Below are 12254 nucleotides of genomic sequence, written 5' to 3'. Positions count from 1 at the left end.
CCACACCAACTCAGGTGTGATAGTCTCAGTGAACAAAAAGACAAAAAAAGGGAGGATGGATGCGATTTTAAATTTTGTTTCACTCTATACAACACTCAGCCTGAAGATTGTAGCCTGAGAAGAAACCTAGTGTGGTCAGGGCTGATGCAGGCTGGAGGACACAGAAGAATAGGGCTGTCTGAGGCGGAGGTCACTAAGGAGCCTCACCTGTGAGGAGGCAGGTATGTCTCCAGAAGTTAACACACAGGGAACCGAACACAAAAGCTACTAAAAATGACTGGATAAATTATTCACAGGGATTTCTGGATTTCTTTCAAGTAATTAAGTTTCGATTTCTTGCATTTATTTTCCTTCCAAGAAGCACAAGGCGCCAATGACTGCAAAAAGAAGTCTACATTGATTGTTCCGATACTTTCCGTTTGATTTCGTGACCAGACTTAACTTTGAGCAGAGGTAAATACACGGGCTGGACCCTGGAAGTTCCCTGGGAGGAAAAATAGGAGTCTACCTGGCAGGTAAACTCAGGGGAGCCTGCAGGAGGTCAGGAAGATTGGCTGGGTTTCTGCCCTTAAGCTTTCTGGGAAGAAGAGGGTAGGAGCAAGGGAGCACGCGCTTGAGTGTGTGCGTGCGTGTGTGTGTGTGTGTGTGTGTGTGTGTGTGTGTGTGTGTGTGTGTGTGTGTGTGTGTGGTGTGTTGAGAGTGTGTACAGATATGTGGATTCGCCCGGTTCTCTGGAGAGTTGCGTGACTTGGGTCCTCTCTGCCGGCAAATTTTAGTTCTGAGGTTCCTGGCTTCCAGGTCTTATCAGAGGGTCCAATCAGCTATCTTCTCTCTCAAGTTCCTGCGGTTCTTGGCCATGACAAGCCCACCAGCAGCAACAGCTGGGACCCCAGGAGCCCCGCTGCTGGCAGCTATCCTCCTCCCCTTTAACAGAGAGAACTGTTCTTTGCCCTCATCACCCCACCTAGAAAAGGGGGAGTGCTGTTTTCATTTCAGATCACCCTCAGCGCATTCCTTCTCCTCTGCCAGGTTACTGGGGGAACAAGCCTCCTGTCCACCAGAGCAACGCACTCTCTCTCTGGTAGCCACATAATTTTGACCTTCTTTTTCTAGTGGGTCCGGGAGGTGGGGGATGGAGGAGGCTGGGATCTCCTCAGAACCTTCTGGCAATTGCTGTACGTGGAGAGATGGAAGGCTTCTAACCTCCAAGGGGAAAGTTAAACCAAACGCGGGAGCCGTGGTGACCACCTACCCCTCTTTCAACGTGTAGTACCAAGAGTCCTTCTCTGATCTTTTCAGAGATCCTTGGTAGTCCTCAGGAGTTTCAAGCCCCCACCCCCACCCCGAGGCACAACCAAGGCTCGGGAGTTTCGTCACTCTCCCACATCCCAAGTCAGGGTCCAGTGAGAGAGTTTAGGGCTCGTCCTGCACGCAGAATCTGAAGCAAGTTTGCTGATCACTTGGGACTTATGCATTCATCCTCTTTCCCTTACCCACGCTCATTTAGCTCAACAGTGTGTTGGCGCACTGAATAGTGCGATCTGTCTTTTGAGAAATCATTCTTGAGGTGCAGTTCAATTCTGTTTGAAATACAAAGAAATCATGCTGCCCTTAATAGATTAAATTTTAATAAAACACATTAAGTCCAGTAAAATATGAATGCACTACTTAAAATTTTAATAGTAAATTAGGACCCAGAAACGAGGAGACAGTGGTTTGCCCCCTTGGGATGGCTTCCAGCAGCAGTCGATTTCTGGGTGGTGGGTTTGTACTGCAGGGACCCTGCTGCTGCCGCCGCCAGGAATCTTTGGTGAAGTCCTCTTCGCCCGGAGGGAGGCAGTTTACGTCTGTCTGCACCGACAGCCAGCCGCTGGGACGGAAGCTGCTGTCAAACAAAGAGGCTGGGTGAGCAGAGAGGGAGGAAACCCTTGCTCTAATCATACAACTGATAAACTTCTCAACCCTCTGCTTAAGATTGTTTTTCTCCGTGGGCTTCCATTTACTTGAGTAGATGTGTAGGTTGGCAGAGACACTGAGTTTTGGGTAGGATCCTTTGCAGACAAAGGTCCTCCTAAGCAAGTTTCTAATTTGGATCCATTTGCTCCCTCCTCGCTTCCCGGATTTATTGCCAACTTTCCGGCAGTTTAAATGTCCTATACTAAGGAGGGTAGGGAGTGGATCTGGAACCTTTTTCCAAGAGCAGCTCCCACATTCTACAGCCACCAGAGTCCTTGCAGCAATCAATGCCTGTGGGTGAGACTGAAATGGGTCTTATTGACATCACCACGAGGACCTTGGTATTCTGGACACTCCTGAGGGAGAGATGGCAAGATCGCCAGTCCTGATGAAGAAGGAAGAACTGCATTTTCTCTCCCATGCAACACAACTGCTGTCGTTCATTTTTCACTTTGAGCAGGAAAAGAAGTCAAACTCTGACTGGACTTTTAAAAATGCATGTGTTTTCTAGGAGGGAGAAGGGGGGGAGGGGAGGATGGGTTCTAGGAGGAAGGAAACAGTTTCTCCCCAGTCCCCGTTAATCTCCACGTGGTAATTAGATAACAGTGATTATCTTTTTTGGAATTAGAGATATCACTGAAAAATAATTCAGACATAAAAAATTATTTAAGGTGAACTTAATGGTATATGGAATTCAATCATCAGGAAAGTAGTTTCTTGGGAGTTTTCTTGCTCAAAGAAATAGTTCAATCAATAAATTCCATAGCAAACAAAGTTTGTCCAGTTAGTTCAACATATCCTCTCTATTTCATGAATTTATTACACTACCTTATTTACCATATAAACTGGTGACAAGTGTTTAGCATTTTAGAGATCATTTGTCAGTTGGTATTAAAATCAAGATTAATTCACATTAACGATATGCATTTCTCAATACTCCCAGGTGACAACATACATTAAAACAACTATACAAGTGATTAAGCTCAATGGAAGAGGAGGGACAAGGAGAGGTTCAAAACACCCCAAATGTTTGATTTTGCAATTCAAGTTCAGCAGACTGTTGCCACAATAGTGTTTGGGCAACTCCTCAGGGTTGCTTTTTACATCTAATTAAACACCTAATGAAAGAGAAGAATTCTTTCCCCATGTGGGTTTCTCCTTGGTATCTTTGTGCCTTTATTTATACACATAAACACTATTTAGGAGTTGAAATACCACAGACTTTTTCTGTAATCACTTCTGTAACAATCTAGGGGAACTAGGTGGATGAAAACATTTATTTTCCTGTTATTTTCTACTCCGCTCAACATTTCTTTGGCCAAGCAGTCCTTCCTTTTCACTCAACACTGGCAGAAAACACACCCACATATTTTCATGGATTCTTATTAGGCTTTAGAGATGCTCAACAGTTTATACTAATTAAGCCATGCAAAGCCTTTTGAAGATTAAGCAAATTGGACAACCCTTGTTAATTAGAACATAATTTGAAGTTTGAAATTATATCACTGATGAAGTGGTCTAATTAGTATGATGATATGTTAATGGACCAGTGAGACACATTGGCATTGGAGTTGGGCATGGACCTCTTTCTAAGGCATGCACAAAAATTCTCTCTCCTATACTGACATTAATAAAAGATTTCTATAGGCTAGAGCGTTTCCACGATGACATACAATTTATAGTACACACAATGCATCAGGCCACAGTGCTGCTCATTTTTTCACTATTATGAAAACTAATAAATTCGTCAAGCTGAATTAAGCATACAAATCAGATGAGGCATAGCAGATTACACAGTGAAGCTTGGTGTCTCCCGAGCCTAAATGAAATTTCAATCTAATAATTCCTTCCTGGCTGGGTCATAATTTGTTTAGAGATACTGCTCTACTTCTTTCAAAGCGTTATTCGCACTATAATTAAATGATACTCAAGCTTTTACCTCTGATTTATTTCATTTTGCCAAGCTTGAGACAGTGAGAACTGTACAATGTTATTTATTTATTTATTTATTTCCTTGAAAATTACCTTGGCTGTTGAGGTAGAAATTAAACACCGAAGCACTTACTTGAAGTCTTGCACAGCCCCGTTCCTTCCTGTCAGCACCCCCCTTTCCGAGTCCCGCGCCCAGGCTTCCCCTTGGCTACTGTTTATTATTTTCCTTTACACGGGGGGGGGGGGGGGGGGAAGAGAAAGGCGGGCTCCAGACTAGAGAAGAAAAGCTGCAGAGATTTAAGCACCACGGACAGAGCCCACCGCGCGGTCAATGCTGAGGCTTTTTTTTTTTTTTTTTCCTTCTGGAACTCGTACTTTCCCAACTTGAACCGGCCAGCTCCGGCCTGGATGAGGTCCAGCGAGGACTGACGGTTCCCTGCTTGCCGCTACCGCCGCAGGGCTTCCGGGTGCGGACTCCCAGAGGGCTCCTTTCCGCGCTTGCCCTGCACTTTGTCTCTGTTCTAGCGTGCACCAATGCCTCTTAGGCCTGCCGCCTGCTCTCGCACCTGCTCTTCTTCCCAAGCTCCCAGCTTCTGCACCTGCTTCGGGCCACCCCTGTCCTAGATCCGCCACCGGCAGGTTCTCATCCGTATCTGCACCCAGTGTCTTCCGTGCTCTGTGGAGGCAAGATTACCCCCAAACATCATAGGAAGTAGAGGAAGGATGGAAACATGAAGGAAATAGGTTGTGTTTGGGAGATGGGACTGGGGAGGGGGCCACACTGTTTGCTTTTGCAACTGGAACACAGAGTGTGTGTCCACTTCCAGGAAAAGTGGTATGCACTAGCACAAAAGTGCGAGCAAAGTGCAAGCTAAAAATAGTCTCTGCACGCAGCGACTGTGGAAATGAAGATAAGTGGGGCTTATGCCAGCCCCTGAGGGTGTGTGTGTGTGTGTGTGTGTGTGTGTGTGTGTGTGTGTGTGTGTTGTGGCGGTAGCAATGGAGCACATGCGCTCTGTATTTCTGGCCCTTCTCTTCCTGTCAGTTGCTCCTTTTCCTTTGATTGTAGCTAATGAAGAATAATAAATCCAGAGTCTGGGTTTGCCAGGGGATCCACCCAAGTCCCAACTTACCCTGTACTGGACATACGGAAGAGGTGGAAAAAGAGAAAAGGGTGTGTGTGGGGGGGAGGAATGTGTGCACGTGTTGGAGGGGGATATGCCCATAAAGGGGGGAGTCGCATGCGCACAGACGACCCGAGCGGGCTGTGCGGCTGTCCAATCCGCTGAGAGCTGAGGGAAATCGAGGGAGAGAAAGCCCTGCAGCCCGGCAGATTCACGTCTTTCTGCACTAGCCACCCGGCGGGTGGCGGGGCGCGAAGCTAGGGGCTGACCTCATCACGTATCAAGATCGGAGCTCAGAGCAGAGCAGAGGACCGGAGTTAGCAGCAGATCCTCAGCAGTGGCCGGCAGCTGGGGAATCGGGGTCACTGGAGCTGCCGGGAGGGGAGGGTCCCTGAAACTGGGTGGTAAGCAGTGGTAAGCAGGGGGCAGGAGAGCAGGTCGCCAGGTAAGGAGCACCGCACAGTCCAGGGACAGTAGCGTCCAAGGCTGACTTGGAACGCAACTTCTGAGGGGAGTTTCTTTTCCTAAGGAGGCGGAAATCTGGCAGAAGCAGCGGGAGGGGCGGAGGCTGGCACTCAGGTGACTGTCACTGCAGAGTGACTGAAGCATCGACCTGCCCAGTTGTGTGAGGTTGAACTGGGGTGCGATTGGAAGCAGGAGTTGTAGGCGCAGGGGTGGCAACAGCAGAGCGCGTGCTAGGGCAGAAGGCAGCGGTCCTGTAGTGGAGCCAGCGGGGCTGGTACTGGGAGAATTGAAAGGATCCGAGCCCGGGGGGAGCCGAGGGAGAGCTAGGGCAAGCAGAAACCCACCCAGAGCCAGTGTTTCCTGGCAGAGGAGGGCGGAGGAGAAAAGGAGGGGGGAGGGCGGGCGGGGGGAGCAGGCGGGGGAAGAGGGGACTATAATTCCACGGCCTCGACGAGCTGGGGCACTTTGGGGCGCTGAGGTCTGAAGCCTGCGCCAACCGGAGCAGGGCAACAGCTCCGACAGACCCAGCAGGCGACGCAGGAGCCAAGCTAGCTCCGGGACCGAGGCGGCTGAGCACAACTTTGTAGTGCTGTCTCCTCTACTGCTCCCGCCGGTCACTTCTCCGGAGGGTCCGGGTAGCTGGGGCCAGTGCGTGCCAGCAACCAGCGCGCCGCGCAAGGGAGGATGATGATGATGTCCCTAAACAGCAAGCAGGCGTTCAGCATGCCGCACGCGGGCAGCCTGCACGTGGAGCCCAAGTACTCGGCGCTGCATAGCGCCTCCCCGGGCTCCTCTGCGTCCGCTGCGCCCTCGGCGAGTTCCCCCAGCAGCTCCAGCAACGCGGGCGGCGGCGGCGGCGGTGGCGGAGGCGGCGGAGGCCGGAGCAGCAGTTCCAGCAGCAGCGGCAGCGGCGGCGGCGGCGGCGGGGGCTCCGAGGCGATGCGGAGAGCTTGTCTTCCAACCCCACCGGTGCGTATGTCTGCATAATCACCGCTTAAAGGCACATTTTGACAGCCCCCTTTATCTGCTTGATGTTTTTTTCATGTCTGCACAGCAAATCACCCCACACCTCCAACCAATCCCCCTCTCTTAAGTATTCAGCGGGTCTTGCCTTTCATATTAATTTTTATGACCTGGGATGCTGCTTGTGCGCGTGTTATGTTGTGTTGTGTTTTCTGCGGTTCACTTTCCTCCCCCTGCACCTTGGCTCCTCGCGGAGGCTTTCCTTCTCTCCTCACTGCTGAGTTTCAGGATCATTGTCGTTATTATTATTTTAACGTTCTGGGAATGTTGTAGGCGCGGTGGCGGTGGCGAGCTCTGGGCCGGCGCTTCCGGAGAGCGCGCGCACAATTCCCAGCTGAGCGTAATGTGTGCCTTCTACTTACAATTGCAGAGCAATATATTCGGCGGGCTGGATGAGAGTCTGCTGGCCCGTGCCGAGGCTTTGGCCGCCGTGGACATCGTCTCCCAAAGTAAGAGCCACCACCACCATCCGCCCCACCACAGTCCCTTCAAGCCGGACGCCACTTATCACACCATGAACACCATCCCATGCACGTCGGCAGCCTCCTCATCATCTGTGCCCATCTCGCACCCGTCTGCGCTGGCAGGCACCCACCACCACCACCACCACCATCACCACCACCACCACCAGCCGCACCAGGCTCTGGAGGGCGAGCTGCTGGAGCACCTGAGCCCCGGGCTGGCCCTGGGAGCCATGGCGGGCCCAGACGGAACCGTGGTGTCCACTCCGGCTCATGCACCGCACATGGCCACCATGAACCCCATGCACCAAGCAGCCCTGAGCATGGCCCACGCGCACGGGCTGCCCTCGCACATGGGCTGCATGAGCGACGTGGATGCGGACCCGCGGGACCTGGAGGCGTTCGCCGAGCGCTTCAAGCAGCGACGCATCAAGCTGGGAGTGACCCAGGCAGATGTAGGTTCGGCACTGGCTAACCTCAAGATCCCAGGAGTGGGCTCGCTCAGCCAGAGCACCATCTGCAGGTTCGAGTCTCTCACGCTGTCGCACAACAACATGATCGCGCTTAAGCCCATCCTGCAGGCGTGGCTGGAGGAGGCCGAGAAATCCCACCGCGAGAAGCTCACCAAGCCCGAGCTTTTCAACGGTGCGGAGAAGAAGCGCAAGCGCACGTCCATCGCAGCGCCAGAGAAGCGCTCCCTGGAAGCGTACTTCGCCATCCAACCAAGGCCCTCCTCCGAGAAGATCGCGGCCATCGCGGAGAAGCTGGATCTCAAGAAAAACGTGGTACGAGTCTGGTTCTGCAACCAGAGGCAGAAACAGAAGAGAATGAAATACTCCGCTGGCATTTAGGGACCCTTCTCCAGGCCGGCCCTTTCCCTTCGCCCTCTCCTTTCTTTCCCCTCTTCTCTCTCTGCCTCTTTTCTTTCTACTTTGGCTATCAGAAACAATTCCAGTAAATGTGAACCCAGAACAAGCCAGGAGCAAGGGAGCGAGCAGCTGAGCCCACGTTAGAGAGAATGCGAGCGGTTCCCGCAAAGTGCAGAAAAACAAAAGATGGAATTTGCCAAGTTGTAGCAGTCTTGTTTCGTTTAACCGCACCTAGGCTGCTCGGCTTCGTCAAAGGAAGCATGGAGCTGGCTGTCAGCGCAAAGGCAGAGGGCCAAGCTTTTGAAAACCTCGCAAGAACGAGCAAGTAAGATTTGTTTTTATTCTTACAGTCGTCACCCTTGTTCACGTTTAAAAGTACACTTTGCAGCTATTTTTCAGAAATAGAAATTGATTCAGGACTGAAACCTCGAAGCTAGAGTTGATGCTTAATGTGATATGATAGAGACATCTCTAAAATATTTTGAATTAAAAAAGATGGCAGATTTTCTGCGTTTACACTGTATATTATATATATATATATATATTTTTTATTGTGGTTCTTACCGCTTTCTTCCCAATCTGAAGTGTTAATGCTTAAGGAAGGAGTTGCGCCTGCTGTGTGTGTTCACTGACCTGGACAGCTGTTATTAGATTTTTGCCGAACAACCCTCTGTAAATTATTAATTTATCTCTCTGGCAACTTAATTTCGTGCACATACTAATTAATTAAACTTCTTTAATCTGAAAAATAAAACCGGGAGATACGTACAGCTGGTGATGCTCAAACATTTCTTCTTTTATGAGTTTGCTGGATTTTTGCAGCTTCTCTCTTGGAATGTGTTCGCTGTAGCCTATTTGTATATTCTCACTTTGAATGAAGGTCGTTTTCCCTTTGTTTTAACTGGTAGTGTTCTGATTTGTGAGTTGACACTCGGTAATGGATGTCTTAATCGTGTAGACCCGACTCACTGTCTGAAGTCTTGTTTACTTCCTTACATATTTAATGGGGATTCCCACATTGTCCCCATGACACTCTCGATCTCTCACTCACACTTACATGCCTACACACAGGCACACACATCTCTAACAGAGGAGAAGAAGCAGTTGGAAGCATGACCAATGGCCAATGCATCCTTCTCCGCTTAGTTGCGTTTTCCACTTGGTGCTTGCTCTGCTGGGTTCTAAGATTCACCAACGAGTTCCAGTCTCCCAGTTTTCAATTGCTTTGTTGCTCCATTTTGACATTTACAGGAATCCTTCAGTTTTTCCTTTTAGGAGGTTTGTTTGTAGGGAAACAAAAAGAATTTGAACTACAAGAAAGGCAGTGCACTGCTTGTAAATCCACATTGTTTCATAGAATCCTTTGGAGCACACACACACAAATAGGTCCGCAGTGACTGGTACCTTGTCTATTGTAAATATTTCATTCAAAATGATGCACATATAGATATATTCTTACACAATCTGCTGTAATTGCTGATCCATTTGCAGCTCTCTGAAGTCCTGAGTTCTGTATATGACCTTGTTTCTTGTTTTTGTTAATAGATTGTTTATTTATTATAGAAATGTATTAAGTTATTTTGGGTGTTGTTTGATTGTCTTTCTCTGATGAGATGATTTTAATGTTTTACTGGCAAAGTATGCTGCTTTTTTCATTAAAATATGCTATTAATATTAAATGACTTTTAAAACGTGATGCTGTTTTAATCATTTATGTGGGAATTATTTTGGCGCTGGTTCTTTTAAGAGACAGGAACACAGAGAGTGGCTGCTGTTAAAACATGGCTAGGACTTAGCAAGGGGCATTTCCCTGGGAAAGTATAAAAGAACAGGCTTTATAATCTCACATTAATGGGTAGATCTCATCTCACAGGGCACTTTGCTTTTAAGCTTAGATGAAATCATGATGTCTGGCTCCAGATACCTCCTCCAGACTTGAAATGAGTCTGTAAAGAGAATCTTACAAAGCCAAGGTCAGATGGAAACTATTCATCCATTCCTTCTCATCTCCCATGGGGCAAAGGAAGAAAGGAACTCATCCCAAGGAAGGCTGGGTGTGGCAATGGTAGGGGCAGGACTTGGTGAGTGAGGAGAGGACTTCCTCCCTCTTGGTTCTCAGTCCTTTAGCTTGTCCTGGAGATCAATGGCCTAAGCCATAGCAGAAAGCACCTGGGTTTCTGGCAGATGAATAAAGTCTGTCATGGTGTCCTCTGTCTCTGTCTCTTTCTATTCCCTAAAATCTTTAAGGAAATTAATATTATTGCAACAGACAGGGTGTGGCTGAAAAAGAAATCCTGGGTGGTTAAAGGAAAAAATTTTTGCCCCTTTTTGTGACTTTGCCTGACACATGAGCTGGAGGAAGTCTATTAAACATTGATGTGACTATGGAATTCTGCCCATTTGGCTCAGATACTTCCTTTTCTGGTCCTACTTTAAGACACTTCCTCTTCCATCATAATAAATTTCAGATCCTCCACAATAGTTGAGCAATGTTTTTGGCTTTCAAACCTTATTTCTCTAGTAAGACTCTGATTTATATTTTACATCATCCATAGTGCTTGGAATTACCTGGCATGAGGACATTATGTTAATGTGTAGATCAAACAAGAAAAAAGAAGCAGGTAATGACCTGTGCTTATACTCTCTGGGGGTAACTCTTCTTTCCTGTATTGGCCTTCTCCATACGAAACTGCTGAGATGTTTCTTTATTTGGAAGAGGCTTAGAAAACAACCCACAGATTTATGAATATTGTTGTACTGGCTCAAGTTAGGATTGAATGTCTCAAGAAACTGATTATTATTTCCAGAGAGAACAGATAGTTGTGGACGTTATATGGAAAATGAGTGGAAGGACCATTTTTTCTATCACTGAAACAAAGCGCATGCCTCAGAAATAAGATCCATTTAGAGAGACTGAAATGTGCTCCATAGGTGTGAAAGAAAACAGTGGCAGTGGCGTTTTAGGAGGAGGAACTGTGAAGGTAAGTACAGCGACACTGATGATTTGGTCTTATTCCGGTGGTTAGGAGGGCTCAATGTCTGTTTTTCCACTTCTTTCCCCATCCTTGGATTCAGTTTTCCTGCAAGTCTAGCCTCTTATCTCAGTATGCTGCCCAGCAATTTCAGCACCATGGCCAGTGGCCACATGCCTGAGCAGTGCTCCAACAGAGCTAATCAGCTAAAGAACTTTTCACTTGTTTTTATTTATTTATTTCCCCCTTTACAGACCAGAGAAAATCAATGGTATAACTTAAATGTGTTACACATCATACTTTCTGATCTGGAGTAAAAGTGATTTACATAAGTAGTAATTTTCCCCTTCCCATGTGTGGGTTTTAAATAACAGAGTTAGTCAGCAGAAGAATGATTGGTGTGGTAGTTAGCGTCTTAGTTCAGCAAATAAGCCATCTCTAAGTGAAATCATATAAAATTAGTAAACCGAGAGATATTACTGGACAGCCATAAAATTGGTGTTTATTCTTTGTGATTTATCTTGAAGGACATAGCAACCTCCATGTATGCTTGCAGGGCCCAAACTCTTACGAGTTACAGAAGAGATGCTTACTCCAGCACTTCAGAATGAAGTCCCGTGTTTCCTTCTAATCTGCCAGTTTTGTATTCCTGAGTTTTTAAAACTGCATTATGCTCTCAGCTCATTTTGTCCATTCTTGCCAGGGTAATCCTCCCTTTTATCTTCAAGGTGGAAATAGCTTCATTATTAGAGACTGCTTACATGTGTGTTTTAAGGAAACATTAGAATTTTTAAAAAGTAAATACATTCTGAAAGTTTTTTTTTTAATTAATGAGAGTTTCAGAGACATACAAAGCCAAAGATTTGGAGAGAAGAAAGTTGGGTTTAAAGAAGAAATCAAAGGTAAGAATAGACTAAACATTGAGTAAATTCTTGAGAAATTCCCATGTGGTATACATGAATACATAGAAAAACATGTCTGAAATCTTTATCATGTCAGTCAAAGCAATCAGCATTCATGACTAATTTTCTATTTACCCTTAAGGCCACAATTGCTATCTTATTGCAGATAAAAGATATATTATGTATTGGCTTAGAAGCCCATTTTGTGATCCTAAATCTTATCTTTCAGAACTGTCTAGTTTCTTTTTGTTAACTTCTATTTAATATGACTATGTAAATCCACACTGGAATGAGACAAATCAGTAGCATGGGGCATGGTGGTGCATTCTGTAATTCTAAAACTTGGAGACTAAGATGGAAAATCAAGAGTTCAAACCTGTCTGGGCTATATAGAGAGTTCAAGGCCATCCAGGCTATCCAGTGAGAACCTGTCTCAAAAAGCAGAAAGAAAAACAAAATGCATACACATACTCATTGCTATCTAAGTACGTGCTGCAGTACAATATTATACTGTCCTGGAAGAATATAGTTGCCGTTGGAAATTGTCAAT

General features: G+C 46.9%; 1 protein-coding gene across 1 annotated transcript; it reads left to right on the top strand.

Moving 5' to 3' along the window:
- The first annotated feature begins 5909 nt into the window (after positions 1-5909).
- Pou4f2 (POU class 4 homeobox 2) lies at positions 5910-9524 on the top strand. Its single transcript, XM_036187949.1, has 2 exons — positions 5910-6446; positions 6871-9524. Exons 1-2 carry the CDS (start codon positions 6162-6164, stop codon positions 7810-7812), a joined length of 1227 nt encoding a protein of 408 aa, XP_036043842.1. The 5' UTR covers positions 5910-6161; the 3' UTR covers positions 7813-9524.
- The last annotated feature ends 2730 nt before the right edge of the window (positions 9525-12254 follow it).

This window comes from Onychomys torridus, chromosome 5, assembly GCF_903995425.1.
Source record: "Onychomys torridus chromosome 5, mOncTor1.1, whole genome shotgun sequence".
Classification (NCBI taxonomy): domain Eukaryota; kingdom Metazoa; phylum Chordata; class Mammalia; order Rodentia; family Cricetidae; genus Onychomys; species Onychomys torridus.
The sequence above is the reverse complement of the archived record's forward strand: the minus strand, read 5'-3'. Positions and strand labels throughout refer to the sequence as shown.

Excerpts from the sequence above, each read along its gene's own strand:
- Pou4f2 (XM_036187949.1), top strand. The coding sequence starts at position 6,162 with ATGATGATGATGTCCCTAAACAGCAAGCAGGCGTTCAGCATGCCGCAC. Across the intron at positions 6,447-6,870 it reads CTTGTCTTCCAACCCCACCG|AGCAATATATTCGGCGGGCT; the intron begins GTGCGTATGTCT and ends TTACAATTGCAG.